This window comes from Cyanistes caeruleus, chromosome 2 (assembly GCF_971803275.1).
Source record: "Cyanistes caeruleus chromosome 2, bCyaCae1.hap1.1, whole genome shotgun sequence".
In the NCBI taxonomy this organism is placed as follows: domain Eukaryota; kingdom Metazoa; phylum Chordata; class Aves; order Passeriformes; family Paridae; genus Cyanistes; species Cyanistes caeruleus.
Window position 1 is genome coordinate 105,399,678 of NC_141702.1, and position 16,562 is coordinate 105,416,239.

Consider the following 16,562-nt stretch of genomic DNA (forward strand, 5'->3'; position numbering starts at 1 on the left):
AGGCTCTCTAGGCTGGCACAAGACCCTTCCTCCTGCCAGAGAGCAGCCCAGCTCCCACCTTACCTCATGGCTGAGGCACGCTCAAAAGGGAAGAAGTGAGTTAGGTGAACTCCCACCTTTACAATCAATCCATCTAATGCATGAGCCATCCAGGGGGGTTTTGAATTTTTAAGAAGATCGATTTGGTTGTTATTTTTCATGCAACTAGCATCACTAGAATTCCTCTGAACTGTATAGAGCTGGCAAGCCAGGAGACACAGCTTCTACTACTTTGCTTATGTGTTGCTCATTGCCCGTCCACTACTTTGGGATCTCTTTCCTTCCTCCCAACAGCTGGCAAGCCACACTGGTCTCCAGAATTTGACAACTACACTTAGGAAGTAATTCCTTTCTAAAGCTAGTTTTCATAGCCTTTGTTTCTGTAACTCCCGCTCTGTTCTTGATGGGGTTTTATCAGTTGCTTTTATTTCTCTACATAGCAAAGGAAGTGCTGGCACATGAACAGTGGCACCCCATGTTAGAAGTGAGAGAAGCTTTTCGCTCCCCATTACAGGTCCCAAGTATTCAAGGACCCAAATCTGCAGGGAAAAAATTTGACATCCAATTGCAAAATGCTGCTTTACTCTTTGTCATTCATGCATGGGTTCACTCCCTGCCTTCATTCCTTATTGCAGAGACACCCAAACCCCACATAAACATGATCTGCATCAAAACAGTTCTGATCTTGGATAAACCTGACAATTCAAAATTTTCTTCATGGAAATAATGAAGAGTTAGTCATTTTGAAACACTCTCCAACAGAGCTGTTGAAATTCACAGAACTAATCATTCTTTACATGGCTTCACATAAGAAAAAATCATGTGGCAGCCAAACCTTCCGAGAGGAATGAAAACCTGTCTTAAAACTGGATTCTTTCCCCTAGAGAACATTCTAGTCAGTAATAAAAGTCAGACAGATAGGGTTTAATGAGATAAATCATTTCTAGCCCAGAATTAATCCAGTAAAAATGTCACCTGAGCAATATTTATCACTAGCTGCATTCAGCATCCCAGCTGCATATCAGCAATTAAGGAGTCTTTCTAAAGGGGCTGTACCCAGGATTTGGCAAAATAAACCCTAAGCAGAGGGACCAGGACATCCGATCCCTTTTTCTGCAGCAGCAAAATTATATCTTCAAGTCTCATCTCTCCTATCAGTAAATGCCCAGAGATGAAAAAGGAACAACAACTGACTTTCATTGAGGCTTTCAACTTGAAAGCATTGGCTGACACAGACGCACCAGAGACTGCATTTTGTCTGGCACAATTCTACTTGTCAGGGATCAGGCAAGGCAGGCAGGGAGGGACAAGGCAGAAGGCATCTCCTCCTGCAGCCTCAGCCTGCAGCACTGACCCAGGCAGAGAGAGTCGGGGAAGAGATTTGTCATGGTGAACCTGCCATAGGTGGCTTTGGGCTTGTGCTGTCAGAGGATGACAAACTCAGACCCTGCATAGGCTGCATCCATTTGGAAACCTCCTTCTCCTTAACTGGAAATTTCACAAGAACTTTACCTCAGAGGAGGTTTCTCTCTTTCTCCCAGTGTAAAACCAGACAATGTCCATGAATTGGAGTGGGAACATTTCCCATTTCATGCTTTTTCTCTACTAACTGTGACACTAGAAAGGCTTCAGGGGATAAAGGGCATGTGCAGGATGGAGAAGAATGTTTCGTTTTCCTGTGCTGCATTTCCAGGGCCACAAGGTGTTAGAGTCTAGAATACAGAGTTTGAGCCCTTGTTTCTGATACTTAGTTACAAGATCTAGAAAAACATTGAATTTCATATAATATGAAATTCATGAACATGTTTTCATGGTGGTACGTGAAAACAAATGTTAAAATTATATAGAAAAAGCTAAAAGTGTAAGTGTGTAGATTAGAAAGTATTTTTAAATCACTGGGTGAAAAAGTTAGTTTAGAGAACAGGAGACAAGATAGAAGATTTAGAGTGTTGTCTCTTCTCCCTTCTTCTTTCTTCTTCGTGTTCTTCTCCTGGAAGTTTCTGAGTAATAGTAAGTGATTAGATAAAAAATGCCACAGTGCATCACACAGGTGATGGGTCATTGAGTCATTAAGAAAAATAATATACGTATCTACTGTTAATTAAGTAAAAATAGGCATAAAGATAAAAGAACTGCGTAGTTTGGGGCCATTCTGTGCATCAGACACGATGTGTGCCACAAGGCTTTGTCTGTACCATCAAAAGAAAGAAATGAGCCAAATAGCAAAGATTAACCTTGTAACCAACCTAGAGAGATCTGTCAAGTTTTGTGATCATCTGTTAATAAACACGAGAAACAAGATTCAAACAAGCTCAGGAGTTTTCTTTGAATAATAAGGACTGAGATAAGTGAGACTCTACACGAAGGAGGATCCCAGAGGAATTCAGCCCAAAGGATGCTGAGAGACTAGAGAAAAGTTATATCCACAGAGAATTGAGCCCAAAGGAGGCAAAATACACAAGGTACCACTCAAGCTCCTGCAACTCAACACTTCACACTGGAGGAATTTTCACTGCACCACCACAGCACATTCCCAGTGATTGGGCTCTCCAGGAGTCCACTGAGCCCATCAAGGAATTGAAATGAATTTAAAGAAATTTTTAAAATAATGGTTTTTATCCAAGCTCTCAAAATGTCACCTCTGAGCTAAAATTCCAACAGCCAGTTTAGGACAGACATGCCCAGTACCTACCTGCTTGTTCAGAGTCCATGTCTTTGGTAGTGCTGGTGGATCTTGCCCTTGAGAAAATGGAGGAGAAAAGAACATATGAGGAGGTAGAAAGCAAAGCAAGGGAATGTGTGAAGCATGAAAGGAGGCAAACCATCTCAGCATGGTCACTCTGATAAAGGAGGAAATGCAACACAGAAACTAAACAAGATGCAAAGCTGATTCATTGTCCTTAAGCTCTCAGTTGCTGGAGTCAGACAGAGCTGGCCAAGCTCTGGCTGAAACACAGCAGTCATTCTTCAACTTGCATCATAACCCCCCAGTTCTGCTGTCTCTCCTTTTGGAGCCAAGTGGCTCCTACAGCCTCTCTGAAGCAGCAAGAGCTGCTGAGCTGAGACACGAGGCTCTATGGAGGGCAGCTCCTTTTGTACTGCTGCAAAGCTTGACTTTGCCTGTTTGTGCCTTACACTGGTGACAGTCTCGTGCTCCATGTGGTCAGAGCACTGCTGTCTCCTGAGAATGATATTACACCTCCCTTCCCTTTCAGAAAGAAGAAGGCTTTTTCACATTCAGCTGCTAGGGTAGGATATTCACATAGCACTTTAAAAGCCCTACAGAAGATTTTCAATTAGAATGATACTTTGGAGACTACCTCTTTACTGTTATCACTCAGAGAAGCTTGACAGCTACATTTTCTCACAAATATCCAAACCAATATCTTTCATCAGGTACAGTCCTATACCTCTTCTCTAGCACCTTGCCCTCTTTGATCTTAAGCCCAGATCAAAATATTAAACATTCATCAGATTATGCATCCCAAAACTTCTCTGGGATCTCATTTCACAGTGGAGGCCCAGGCATAGAGAAGTTATGCCTGACATTTACAAAGGCACCACTGGAATTTGTAAACACCTCTAAATCAGCCAATATTTGCCCAAACATGTTCTCGTGGCTGAAGAAATTGACAGTCAAGGATTAGAGTATTCAAAGATCTGCAGCATCCAGACCCATGCAATACAGTCCCCAAATGACACCACAAACATTACAGAGGGAATCAATAGCCAAGTCCAGAAGAGGACCTGTCTTGAGGAGCTTTTCAGCCCTGCCTCCTCTTCCCCACCACCACCACCTCTGCTCTTGGGCCATATGGTGCTGGGTTTGACATTGGGCTGGATCACCACAGATAGGGCCAAATGCTGAATACACAGAGGTTTGCCTAAATACATGGCAGAGCTGACTGTGCAAAATAACCTCACAAGATGGGAAGAGCGAGGTGAACAGCACACTGGAGCAGCAGACACCTTGGCTTACCTCATCTCCTGGGACTCTTGCACATCCAGCTGCAGAGAGCTTTGCAGAGACTCTGCAGCACTGCCAGCACCAGGACTTACTGCCCTGCATATCGGGGGGATCAGAGGGAGACCCAATGACTCCTTCTTCATATCCCCTTCAGTGTGATACAGCAAGGAAGCCTGCAAAGAGTAGAACACAGTGCTCACATCAAGAATCCAGTCTTGTCCCCTTTCATGCCTCAAGAAAGTTAGCCATGCTCTTCACTGGGACCTGGCAGGAAAAGACCAGTCAGACTGATGGAGCAGCTTGGCCCAGGATGGAGAATGGTGCCCTAGGACAGGCAGGTGGTGGGGGAGAGATCATGTCACACATTTGCCACCTCTCCCCTCATGCTCCCTTCCATACAAATGTGGCTACATTCCCAGCAGGCATCCACATGTTTGACATTAAGATGTGCTCCAGTAACAGTGCCTCCACTGGCCTTTTGGATGTATGGGAAGGCATTTATATCCCTATAAACTCCCTGCCCCTAAAGCACCTAACAACCACTGCTGATCTCCAGCCACGTCCCCACAAAGCCATTCTGCAGGATGGCAAAACCTGCTTTTCTTAACCCCTCATTTCTTCTGCTGCTGCCCTTCCCTCCTACAGTTCCCCAGCAGCCTTTGAGGCCAGAAGCTGCTGAGCTCTCAGGATGCTCAGAGCTCTCCAGCTCCCACACATCCAGCATCTCAGGCTCGCTGGCATTTAGGAAGTTCAGCAGAGCTCTCTGATCTGTGGCTCTCTGGAAGGCCTCTGCCTGCCCAAGTTGCTCCAGGGCTCCCATGCCATGACCAGGAAGGGGGGTGGAGGAAGCAGGGACAGATGCACGCCCTTCCTTAGTATCCCATCATTTCTGGCACAGCTAAAAAGCCAAATCAGGACCTGTTCAATCTTCAGTGAAAACATCAGTTCCTGTCAGGGATACACGGGGCCCTTTCTAAGCAAGGCTGAGACCAAGTACCCAAGCCTTTCACCGGACATTCAGTCTGCCAAAGCTGTTGTCCATCTGCCTCCTCCTGCACCCCATGGCAAACCCAAAACAACTGTAGCTCCTGGCCCTGCTGCAAAGCTAATGGTGTGGCTGGGCTCTGGGCTGCTCTCCCCATGGCCACCTCCCACCCCTTCCCTATGGACAAAGCCACGCCAGAGCACACAGCTGCCCAGAAGCTGATGAAGTCTAGAAACAACATCACAGACAACTGTGCAGAAGGCCATGGCTGTACAGCTCCAAAGCTGAGACAACCTGGAACTGACTGTGCAGGACTGCCTGTTCCAGCAAACACCTTTTTCCATCCAAACCAGACACACTTGAGAGAAAACACCACCAAGACAGAGAGATGTTCCACAGATACTCATAGGTTACTAAACGTAGAAGGATTGCTTGGCCAGAGTAGACAACTTTACATGCTCTGACTGCTTGTTAGTGTTCTCTCAGCCACAAGACAGAGGATGAACCAAGACAGAGCCCAGAAACCATTCAAAGGCCTCTCCTGCTCTGGATACAAGTCTGCACCACACACCCATTACAACGACAGCTTCAAGTGCTGTGCCCAGCTGAGCTCTTTGGCTCAGCAGCTTCCCTGGGATCACACCACAGGCAAAGCTCGCTGAGCTCTGTCTGTAGCACATAGACTGAAAATCTCCCACACACGACTTAGCTTGGTCTCCTTACCTTACATCCTTTTCCCTCTGAACTCAGCTCCTGGATTTTTCTGCTGTTGTCATTGTCATAGCCAGTGCCACTTTTCCCAGTCCCTTGCTCTCCGCTGCACATCTTGCTTGTCTTTGAAGAGCTCTTCGGGATAGGAGGCAATGGCTTGGAGGGCAGGAGCATAGAGGGATTTGCCAGAGAAATCCTCTTGGCAAGAGGGTAGCCAGTAAGTCCTGTAAAGTGGAGACACAAAATATAACACTGGTTGCAGTGCAAACATAATGCATCTGGAGCTCCATATTTCATGGGACAGACTTGCTGCAAACTTCTAAATAGCTGCACAGGAAACATGCTCCTGCCTGCAGCCACTTGAGGCAGGCCAGAGGACACCCTGCCCCGCTTGCACAGAGCTCCCACAGGAACAGCCTGGCCTCTGGGCTGGCCTGGGACAGCAGGGAGCCCAGAGCCCTGGGCTTTGCAGCCATGGCTCAGCTGCACATGCAGCCTCCTGCTCCTGTCCCTGCCCCACAGCTGAGCAGCCCTACAGCTGCACGGGGCACTGGCAGCAGCACAGCTCATTGCAGGGGGCACATGCAGGGCAGAACTGTTCCCTGGGGATGTGCACAGGCTCTCTAGGCTGGCACAAGACCCTTCCTCCTGCCAGAGAGCAGCCCAGATCCCCCCTCACCTCTGTGTGAGGCTGTGGCATGCTCAAAAGTCTTCGAAGAAGTGAGTTAGGTGAACTCCCACCATTATCATCAACACATCTCTTTGATGAGATGCTAGAGAGATTTTTTTTTAACTATTGAGAAATTGTCTTCAAGTTTTATTTCTCATGTAACTAACCTGCATGTAATTCTTCTGAATAATATTGACTTATTAAGTCACATGGGAAAAGTGGAAGGCTCAAAAAATGAGAGGTGAAAAAGATCCTCTCTTGAGGTTTGGCCTTCTGTGAATACCCATTAAAGCCCTACACAACTGTGAGTGCAGTTTCTGAAAACCACAAAACTTCTCCGCATGAGCCCTTGCTGGTGTTCTTATAACACAGTAATAGCGTCCTCAGGGTTAGACGCGATCAGCAAGCAGAGCAAGGACAGGAAAATTGATCTGTTGCGAGATCCGACATTCATGGCAAAGAATGAAACAGGACTTGCATCTCATGGCCATGTCCAATTTGTGGTCAGCTGTGGCCACCGTCCCTGTCCTGGCTGACAGGATGAATGATTTGGCTACTATCAAAAAGGAGAACGCAGAGTAAACTAACGACAGAATTTTGTGATGCCATGGGCATCCTTGCAGGATCATCTGTCAGCCACCTACAGAGCCAGAACTGACCACCATGGACCAGTTTTCCCTGAAATCTGGTGGGATTTTTTCCCATTTAGCTCAGACCTTTCAGCTCCTTTCTATCCTCACCTTTTCCTTCCATGCTCTTTCCTTTTCCAGTGAAGTTCATGTTGGAACCCGTGCTTCTGCCTCGCAGAAGTATCTGGGTTTGAACTTGAGAACGGTCTCCGCGTAGACAGCGAATGGAGCTTGCTACCCAGCCCTAGAGCAAGGTCTCGTGACTCCAATCGCCAGCAGTCGGCACAGAGAGGCAGAGCCAGACGCGACTCCTGCCGCTGTGTCCGTGTCAACCACAACCGTCACAACCCCAGCTCGTGGCTGCCCCTTTGTGATGCGCTCGCCCACGGTTCTGTTTCCATGGCTACAAAACCCCCACCCCAACTCCATCCCTTTCCCTTCCCAAGGACAGCCAGCCCTGGGCCCAGCCAGGCCAGGCCGGAGGGCTTCACACTGTCTAGGAAGTAAATGCTTTCCTAAGCTACTTTCCAAGGCCTTTATTTCTGTAATTCCCACTCAGTTCTGGGTTGCAGCTTGCTGGTGTGGGATTTTGTTTATTTCTCTTCACGTCCAACAAAGTGCTGGGACACAAACAATGGCACCAGGAGTTGCAAGTAAAAGAAGCTTTGCACTCCCCAGCAGATCACGCCAGAATTCAGGTGGCCAATATCTGGAGGGAGGAGTATGACCACCCAAATGTTCCACTTTTGCTCCACTTCACTGTTCCAGGGGTTTATTCCCAGCTTTCCATATTGCAGAGACACCCAAACCCAACAAAAATATGATCTGCCTCAAAACTTTTCTGATCTTGGCAGTTCCTGACAATTCAAAATCTCCTTAATGGAAATATCATGGGGCAGGTCATTCTGAAATACTCTCCCACAGAGCAGTTAAAACTAATCATGCTTGATTTGGCAGAACTAATGGTGAGCCAAAGGTCCAGTGGGTCTCATCCCTTTTTCTCCATCAGCTAAACTATTTCTTCAAGTCTCATCTCTCCAATATGTTCAAAGAAGCTTTGCAGTCTGCATTAGATGCCCCCAGTATTCAGTGGGCCAATATGATCATTGTAGCTGTAGGGTGTAAATTTGCCATGCAAAGTTCTCCTTCATTGTGGCAGCGCTTTATTCCTGCTTGCTTTCCTGCAGACACACCCAAACCCAACATTACAAAACTGGCCTCAAAACAATTCTCATTTTGACTGTCCCTGAAAATTCAAAGCTATACTAAAAGCATTTTTTTATTTTTCCCTTTATTACTGGATCTGTTCAAACATGCTGTAGACTGAAAAAAACCCAGACAAACCCCGGCATCTCACACCCTTGGCCCACCAGGGCCTGGGCCTCGACACTTTCCGGTGTCGGAGAGACTGAGAAGAACCTGAGCAAGCTGAGCTACACCACACGAAAAGGACTTTTTTTCCTGGATTTGCCATCTCATCGAGCAGCAAAAGGTTTTATTGTTTAATATTATTCCATTTCTGTTAAATAAACAGTTTTTTCCACTTCTCTCCAAGGAAATGTCTTTTCCTGCACCAGTTGGGGGGAGGGGCTGTTTGAATTTGCTTTTCTAGGGGAACCCCATTTGGAGGTTCTCTCCCAGTTTTGCCCTGAAACAGGACAAATACAGTTCTTGGCCTGTCCCCAGGGACAGGCTCCAAGGCTGGGCTCTCACCTGCACGGGATGAAGAAGAGCTGCTGCACTTGCCAGCAACACCAGGGTCTCACCATCAGCGCTTTGAATGCGGCTTTTGTACACACTCTGCATCCCTGAGCCGAGCAGCATTCCTGGGCATCTGCACTGCCTCTGTGGGCCAACATCCTCAGGCACAGCTGCAGGAATGAGATTGCAACAAGTCCTGACTGAAGGAGTCTCCAGTCTGCTACAGCCCTTCACCTGCGGCAGAATCACCTGGCACTGCCATGGGGGTAGTAAAGGGGTGGAGGGCTCTTGGCAGATGAGGGTCTCCTCCACGTGCTGCTGCTCACTGGGCCTGAAACAGCTGCTGTGCCTTCTCCCACAGCTGTATCAGGAGCCTGCCTGGAAAAGTAACACTGCCAGTGCAAGTGACAGCCACCCATCCCAGCCATGGCCCTGCCCACAGGGCGTCCTGCCTACCAAACTGCTCCAGTCAGGTGATGGTGGCCAACAGCAAAATACGTTCAAACGATGCCTTTTCCACATTCTGGCAAAATCATGGCCATACAGTGCACATGGTGGAGGCAGACTGCTCTTGGCAGAATGGGGGAAGCCCCAGCAGCTGCTCTCCCCACGGCTGGATGGCCACGGCAGCAGAGGCAAGTCTCTCACCGTGCCCACTGCTGTGGGGCCCCGTGCTTTGGAGCTGCTCCTGCTCAACTCAGGCTGCTGCTACAGCAGCAACATCACTTCACACATTTGATAACAGAGAGTTGGAATGGCACACAGGACTTGCCCCAAGAGCTATAAAAAAAAAACCAAACAAAAAAGGGGGGGGCAGGAGAATTACAATAGTTCGCTCCTTCTTAATACAAGCATAACTAGACTTTAGCAGGGACATTGGGCTAATCATACTGGGGACTGGTTTGTAAGCCTTGTCTCTAGCAATTCCCACCAGTCTGCAAGATTTTTTACATACAAACATGTAGATAAATTTTACAGAACTTTAACGAGCAAGGCTGTGCCAGAACTCAAAGCACAAGACAAATACTCCCAAATCTGCCCCCCACGAGGAAAGGAAGCAGAAAAGCAGATGAAAAAAGCACCATTGAAGCTAAATGGTCTGTGTTTATCCTATGGTCCTACCTTTCTATACAAAAGCACCTCAATTCAAACACACAGCTTTAGATCAAGGAATAAAGGTGTTTCAAGAGCATCTAAAGCCTGATTCCTATTACTTTCAAGGAAAGGTGGATGCTAAATTCCTTAAAAACCCAAATGTGGGTCTATTTGGGACTGCATCCTTCAAAACAAGGAGTGGAGGTTTAGAATTGCAGAACTGCTTCCACTGGAAAAGACTTTGAAGATCATAATGAGTCCCCCCCCAATAACCTGAGACCGCTAACCCTGCCAAGGCCACCACTGCAGCATATCCCAGGAAGGGATGCTATTGGCCTTCTTGGCCACCTGGGCACGCACAGGCTCACCTTCAGCCACTGCCAACCAGCACCCCCAGGTCCTTTTCTGCTGGGCGGCTTCCCAGCCATGCTGCCCCCAGCCTCTAGCCTTCCATGGGGTTGTTGTGGCCCAAGAGCAGGACAAGGCACTTCACCTTGTTGAACCTCAAACAAGTGGCCTCAGCCCATGATCCAGCCTGTCCAGATCTCTCTGCAGAGACTTCCTACACTCCAGCAGATCAACAACCCCACCCAGCTTGGTGTCGTCTGCAAACTGCCTGAGGTGCCCCCGATCCTCTCCTCCACATCACTGATAAAGATAGGAACACAACTGGCCCCAGTGCTGAGCCCTGGAGAATACCACTTCTCACCAGGCACCAGCTGGATTTAATTCCATTGAATTCCACCACACCCTGGGCCTGCCCATACTGACTGTTTTTACCTAGGAAAGAGTGCATTAAGTACTTCAGTCTTTTCCTCATCCTTTATTCTATGTTTCCCCCCACATCCAACAGAAGACAGAAATTCTCCTTAGCCCTCCTTTTGTTGCTGATGCAGAAATAGTTTTACTCTAAGTTGCAAGTTTCTAGGAAGAAATTCTTTCTTGTGAGGCTGGTGAGGCACTGAGAACAGGTTACCCAGAGAAGCTGTGGATGCCCCAAGCTCGGAAGCATTCAAGGCCAGTTTGGATGGGGTCCTGAGCAACCTGGCCTAGTGGAAGGTGCCCCTGCCCACATCCAGGGGTTTGGGAGTAGACAATCTTTCAGGTCCTTTCCAAACTAAACCATCCTGGGATTCTATGATTTCACTGCTGTAGCCAGATTAAACTTGGGCTTTGTCCCTTCGAATTTTGTTGTCCCTGCAAATCCTCGCAACATCCTTAGAGTCCTCCCGAGTTGCCTGCCCCTTTCTCCAAAGACGATAAACTCTCCCGTTCTCCTGTGTTCCAGCCAGAGCTCTCTGTGGGACCCATTGTCAGTGGGACTCGTACAGAAAGCACGGAGTCAGGTCTGTCTTCCTGGGTCTCATTTCATAGGAACAATAGCTAGGAAATATCTCAATGGCAATTCTTGGCTGGTTAAGTTCATCTCCTAAATGAGGAGGACCATGCCCTCTTGCCTAAGGTATTAAAAATGACCAAGGGAAAGTTAAATACCACAAATTAGTGCATCCTGTAGCTGCCTCTTGCATTGGCTTACCTGTAACACAAAGCCAGCTTCCCCATGCCTCCAGTTTTTCCCTCTCCCAGGCAGTTCTACCTCCAAACTAGCCTGTTGTACAGTGGCACCAGGAAGGGCATTACTTATGGCACCTCCCCTCTCGGTGCCTAAAGGCTTAGTTGCCGAAATTCAGCCCACAGAACCTAATGGAGGCCAGCTAAGTGATATGGAAAACACCAAAAGTAAAGCTAGGTACCCCTTTCTCACTTGCAATGAAACCCCTGCAGCTGGAATGACCGTGGCAAAGCAATATGCCTGCAGTCTGGGGGAGCCCTGGATTGCAGAAAACCTGCTGGTGTCATCAAATGGAAATGAATCCTCTGGAATTCCCAGCTTCTTAGGATCATTAGCACCCAGTAAATCAAAACAGAGACCTCAGGCCTGCAGGCAAATCACTGTGCAGCTCCTCTTGCTACTGATTCCATCTCTCCCCATTTTTCTAAGTTCTTGGAGGCAAGGTCACTTAGGTTAGATACACAGCCTACAAGAAGTGTTCCTCTATTTTACTGCACAACTAATACATGTAAGATTACATATGCTAAATCTGTGTTGCCCTACTGTCAAACTGTCTGATTCAAGGAATTTCTGAAGCACTAAACTTTCTTCCTCAAATATTACTCTGTGAGGCAATGAGCATATATGGATGCTAAATCTGAATCACAGTGTCTGTACAAATTGCAGGCCGCATGGCTCCTCAGGCTGCCTGAGAAAGCAGCCTGGGAAAAATATGAGAAGGAATTAAAACAATTCTCAGGGACACTAAACAGCCTTGCAGGTGTTGTTTTGCAGTCTTTGTTTTGCTTGCAGGAGGGAGTCAGGGGGGTGATGAGCCCCCCCCGACCAATGATGGTGATGTAGCACTTCGTTAACCAATAAGAGTTTCTTATCTGCATCTTCCACGTACCAGTCTATAAAAACAGGCCTGAAGTAATAAACCAGAGAATTCTCGTGTTGAAACTCCCTTGAGAGTTTATGTCGTTCTTTATAGCCGTTCCCAATCGGAGCGACAAGCATAAAGATTTAATGTTGAAAGCAACTTTAATTATGTCTATGAAAAACATTTCAACTATACACCATGCTTTGAGATGCTTGAACACATCATAAGCTTAAAAGTCCATATCAACAACTAAGATGAAGAATTCAAGGGGTTCATGATGTGCAACAAACCCTGAGCAGCCTCCACAGCATCTTCTGAGCGTACAACACTAACCCAGATGAAAAAGTGCAAGACCTTGTGTAGGGAGGGATTTGTGCAGCCTCCCCATCCAGGCAGCTTCTCTCCCTGCCTGGCTGCAAGGCTGATGTGTGGAACCCCGGCCTTGCCAATGGAGGCTTCGTTCCCGGTCTGCTCAGGGGCCTTGGCCCAGGAGCCCTGGCAGAGGCAGCGGAGCAGCGCTGTCCCCAGGGTCACTGCCAGGAAAGAGGACAAGGTGAAGGCCGAGCAAGGCTCAGCCTCACAAAGAAGTGAGGCAGGAGCTGGGCTGCTCTCTGGTGGTGAATGCCTCACCCAGTAGATGGGTTGATTGTCAAGGTGTGCATTTACCCCATTCACTTTGTCCCTTTTACCTGATCCGTATCTCCTGAATACCTATCAACAACTCAGAAGAAGAAGGCAAGGAGTTCATTGAGTGTGACATGCTCTGTTCACACTCTACAGCTTCATCTGACACAGCATCAACAATCCAGTGAAAGATGATAAGGGTTTCAGGGCATGCAACTGCTCCTGGACAGCCTCCACAGCTTCCTCAAGTCCATATCAACATTATTTTTGTCCTGAGATTTGGTGATACTCCTAAGAAAGTGAAGCAGAAGGCACCGGACCTGTTGGCCTGAGATCATAGGCACGCTAAAAGATGGGTTAAAGCCAGGGAAAAGCCCTGGGAAGCCTCTACAGCATCTTCCGAGTCTGAAACAATACAGAGGAAGAAAGCAAGGCGTTCATGGAGTGTGACAAATACCAAGCAGCCTCTACACCTTCCTCTGAATCTGCATCAACAAACCACAGAAAGAAGGCAAGTGTTTCAAGGAGTGCCACAAGCCGTGGACAACCTCTACAGCTTCCTCTGAGTCCATATCAACATTATTATTGTCTTGAGAATATCTATCAGCCACAAGAGGGTGAAGCAGAAAGCACTGGACGTGCTGGCAGAAATCATTGGCATCCTGGAAGATGCCTTGAGCCCGGTGATCATCCATTTGGTGGAAGGAATTACAAACAACTTGAATTCAAAGGATCCCGGGGTTCATTCTGCAGCTGTGAAAGCTCTGGAAGAATCCATTTCTCATTTAGGTAAGGCTGACCCCTGACATGGACTCTCCTCAGCTGTGTCTCTGCCTCTGCCGCACAAGAGAATGCTGAGAGCCCTGACAGCTCTTGTTGTCTGTGGAACGCTGCAGCTGACATCCACCAGAAGCTGTGGAGCTGCAGTCTTTACACACCAGTGCCCCAACAGGCTTGAATGTGCATCAGCATTTCCCAAAGGTCCCAGGAGCTCTTGGCTCTGTGCTGCTTGTCTGAAGAGGAAGTCCTGGAAGTCTACAGCTTTGCTAGAATTCAGAGCCAAGGGGCTTTTGGAGTTTGCTTGGGCCCCATTTGACTTCCCAAGTGAATAGCTTTGCTGTTGGCATGAAGGGACACAGGCCCCTCAGAGTTTCTGCAGAGCAGCCTCCTGGAAGGCTCTACATTATAGACATTATAGGCTCTTCATGTAGGTTCTTCATTGGGATAGCAGAATCAGTTCTTTAGTGCATGCTTGCATGAAGATAATTTGGTACCACCTGTTTGTATCTCCTGCAGGAAAGGAGCTCTTGATAATACCGTGCTACTTAAACCCACATTGGGATGTAGCTCTGTTGTGGTTCACAATGAAGCAGATTGCCTGCTTTGTCCCTGCCCACCCTGGTGATCCTGCGAGGGACTGTAGTGTATACCATGCACGTTTGGCCTCCAAGAAAAGCTTGGATTTGCTTCTTAGTGCGGAATAAATATTAGAGTAATGAAATGGACAATTAAACTGCTCACTGTGGAAGACATGCTCATGCTTACGTATGTCAACCTTGCATCTCATGCTGCCAAGGTTTGTTACTCATCATGAAAGAGTTTAATAGAAAAAACTCAGATCCCATGTTATTTTTGAATATAACTGCATCAGATCATTGAGAATTCTGCTGACAGGAACAAGGCAAAAGTCTTCTGACACTCACTTGCAGCTGTCCTGGATTTTGGCAGCCCTTTGTGACAAGTTGCTGTAGGAGGTAGAGTGTTTGGAGTTGGTTTCATGGCCTTTCTGAAAGGTGTGTGGAACAGTATGCAGGGCTCTCCTAGCAGAAAATGCCTGGCCAGCAATCATATTTTAGGAGTCCCCCTGCGATGGCTTCACACAGCAACGCCAAAGCTGCTGAGAGGAAGGCCCAGAGGAAGACAGCCCTCATATTTCTGAGGGAATATCTCTGACAACAATCCAACTTGTCAACCAGCTGTGAGAAATACTCACTCACTGGTAAAGGTGAAAGAGGAGAAAGCCATCTAAGCAAAACTCTTTATGAATATAAACGAGTCAGCTGAGCCGGGTGCATTCTGCTGACAAGGCACACCTCCCCTCAAATGCACAAACCTTTATGCACTTCCCGGGCCCGCGGGGGTGCCTGTCCCCTTTCCCCCTGGCTGCTACTCAGGAACTTCCCTTCTTTCCGGCCGCCTACCAGGCTCCAACCAACACCTCCTTTCCCTTCCCCTTTCTCCGCCCGGTAACAAGCCTGGCTTCACTGCCCTTTTCCTCCCGCCCACACTCACCAGGCCCGGCCTATGGATGCTAAATCTGAGCCACAGTGCCTGTACAAATTACAGGCCGCATGGCTCCTCAGGCTGCCTGAGAAAGCAGCCTGGGAAAAATATGAGAAGGATTTCAAAACAATTCTCAGGGACACTGAACAGCCTTGCAGGTGTTGTTTTGCAGTCTTGTTTCCTCTTGCAGGAGAAGGCCAGGGGGGTGATGAGTGCCCCTGACCAATGATGGTAATGTAGCACTTTGTTAACCAATAAGAGTTTCCTTTCTGTACTTTCCACGTATCTGTCTATAAGACAAGTCTGAAGCAATAAACTACAGAATTCTCGTGTTGAAACTCCCTTGAGAGTTTATGTCGTTCTTTCTAGCCGTTCCCAATCGGAACGACACCGGCCTGCTGCTCCTCACCTCTTTGCCTGCCTGACGTGAGCTCTCCTTCCTATGGCTACCTACCATGGCCGAAGGAAAACATTATTTCTTATCCCTCACACAGCTGACCTGACGTTTCCAGCCATGGGCCAAAGGGGAAAGCTTTCAGTGTGTTGGGGCAAGGCCGGGTTATGCTCAAGGCAAAGGTGTGTCAGTGCACTTGGCTCCTTCTCTCCTCCTTGTGTCTGGCACACTCCGGAGCCCACAGCTCCTGCAGAAACCATCACAGCACTCAGCGGGAGCAACCTTGTGTCCAGTCCTCACAGGGAGCTGTGGTGTCCAGCACTCCACCTCACTGGAATGAGGAACTGTTGCAGCCCCTTTAGAAGGAGCTGAGAAGGTTTGGCCTTCAGATCAGCTCCTTCCCACCTCTTGACTTGCTGCCCTGGCCAAGCTGCTGCTTGTGGCAGCACTTGTTTCACAGCTGAGAGCCCTGCTCTGCTGGCGTGCAGCCATTGCAGGAGCTTTTGCTAGGGACATTGAGCTTTTCAGATCCTCCTAAGGAAAGCTCGGGGCAGAATTTGTCAAAAGATCATTGCATGGGCGATGCTTTTGCCATTAAATCCTTTCTCTGTGCTCCATGCCTCACACAGTTAATATTTGAGGAAACAAGTTTGCTGCTCCAGAAATTCCTCACATCAGTCAGTTTGCCCATACAAGTACACTATTTTGGATGTGAAATTCTGGACAGGCCCTACGGTGGGCTGGGGGTCAGAATAAGGAGTTGACAGAAAGAGGAAGCCAGCAAGATTCCTGTGTTTTCATGAGAAGAAGAGAATGAAGATAAAGGTAGAAGGAAACAAAGAACATCTATGCTGCAAAAAACACCATGGAAAACCAGGATTTATCTGTATTTTTGATTTTTGGGGATGCTTGCTCAAAACAGTGGTTAGACCAATGGACTTGAGGGGTGGTGTGATGATGGCCAATGAGATGGGATGCATTGTGAGGTCAGAAGGCAATAAAAATGCTATGTATGGGCACAATTAAAAA

At 47.7% G+C, this 16,562-nt stretch overlaps 2 protein-coding genes and 1 long non-coding RNA gene across 5 annotated transcripts in view; 2 read left to right on the forward strand and 1 right to left on the reverse strand.

The window, feature by feature from the left end:
• Positions 1–16,562, forward strand: part of LOC147655082 (uncharacterized) — a 262,971-nt gene that overhangs the window by 103,109 nt on the left and 143,300 nt on the right. The window lies entirely within an intron of this gene.
• LOC111943938 (TOG array regulator of axonemal microtubules protein 2-like) overlaps positions 1–16,562 on the reverse strand; it is a 243,991-nt gene that overhangs the window by 31,218 nt on the left and 196,211 nt on the right. Inside the window, exons 1-4 of one of the 3 annotated variants that reach the window (XM_086878886.1) lie at positions 7,113–7,394; positions 5,715–5,926; positions 4,019–4,179; positions 2,732–2,778 (exon numbers count right to left, since the gene is read on the reverse strand). In XM_086878886.1, coding sequence (XP_086735012.1) covers positions 2,732–2,778; positions 4,019–4,179; positions 5,715–5,926; positions 7,113–7,152 — 460 coding nt within the window. In that variant the 5' untranslated portion in view covers positions 7,153–7,394. Of the gene's footprint in view, positions 1–2,731; positions 2,779–4,018; positions 4,180–5,714; positions 5,927–7,112; positions 7,395–16,562 lie in introns of those variants that run through there. The other 2 variants (XM_086878888.1, XM_086878885.1) reach the window with 2 other exon arrangements.
• On the forward strand, positions 7,439–8,548 carry LOC147655083 (uncharacterized). The gene is made up of 2 exons (XR_015282566.1): positions 7,439–7,699; positions 8,324–8,548. It is a non-coding gene; the product is annotated as an uncharacterized LOC147655083 (long non-coding RNA).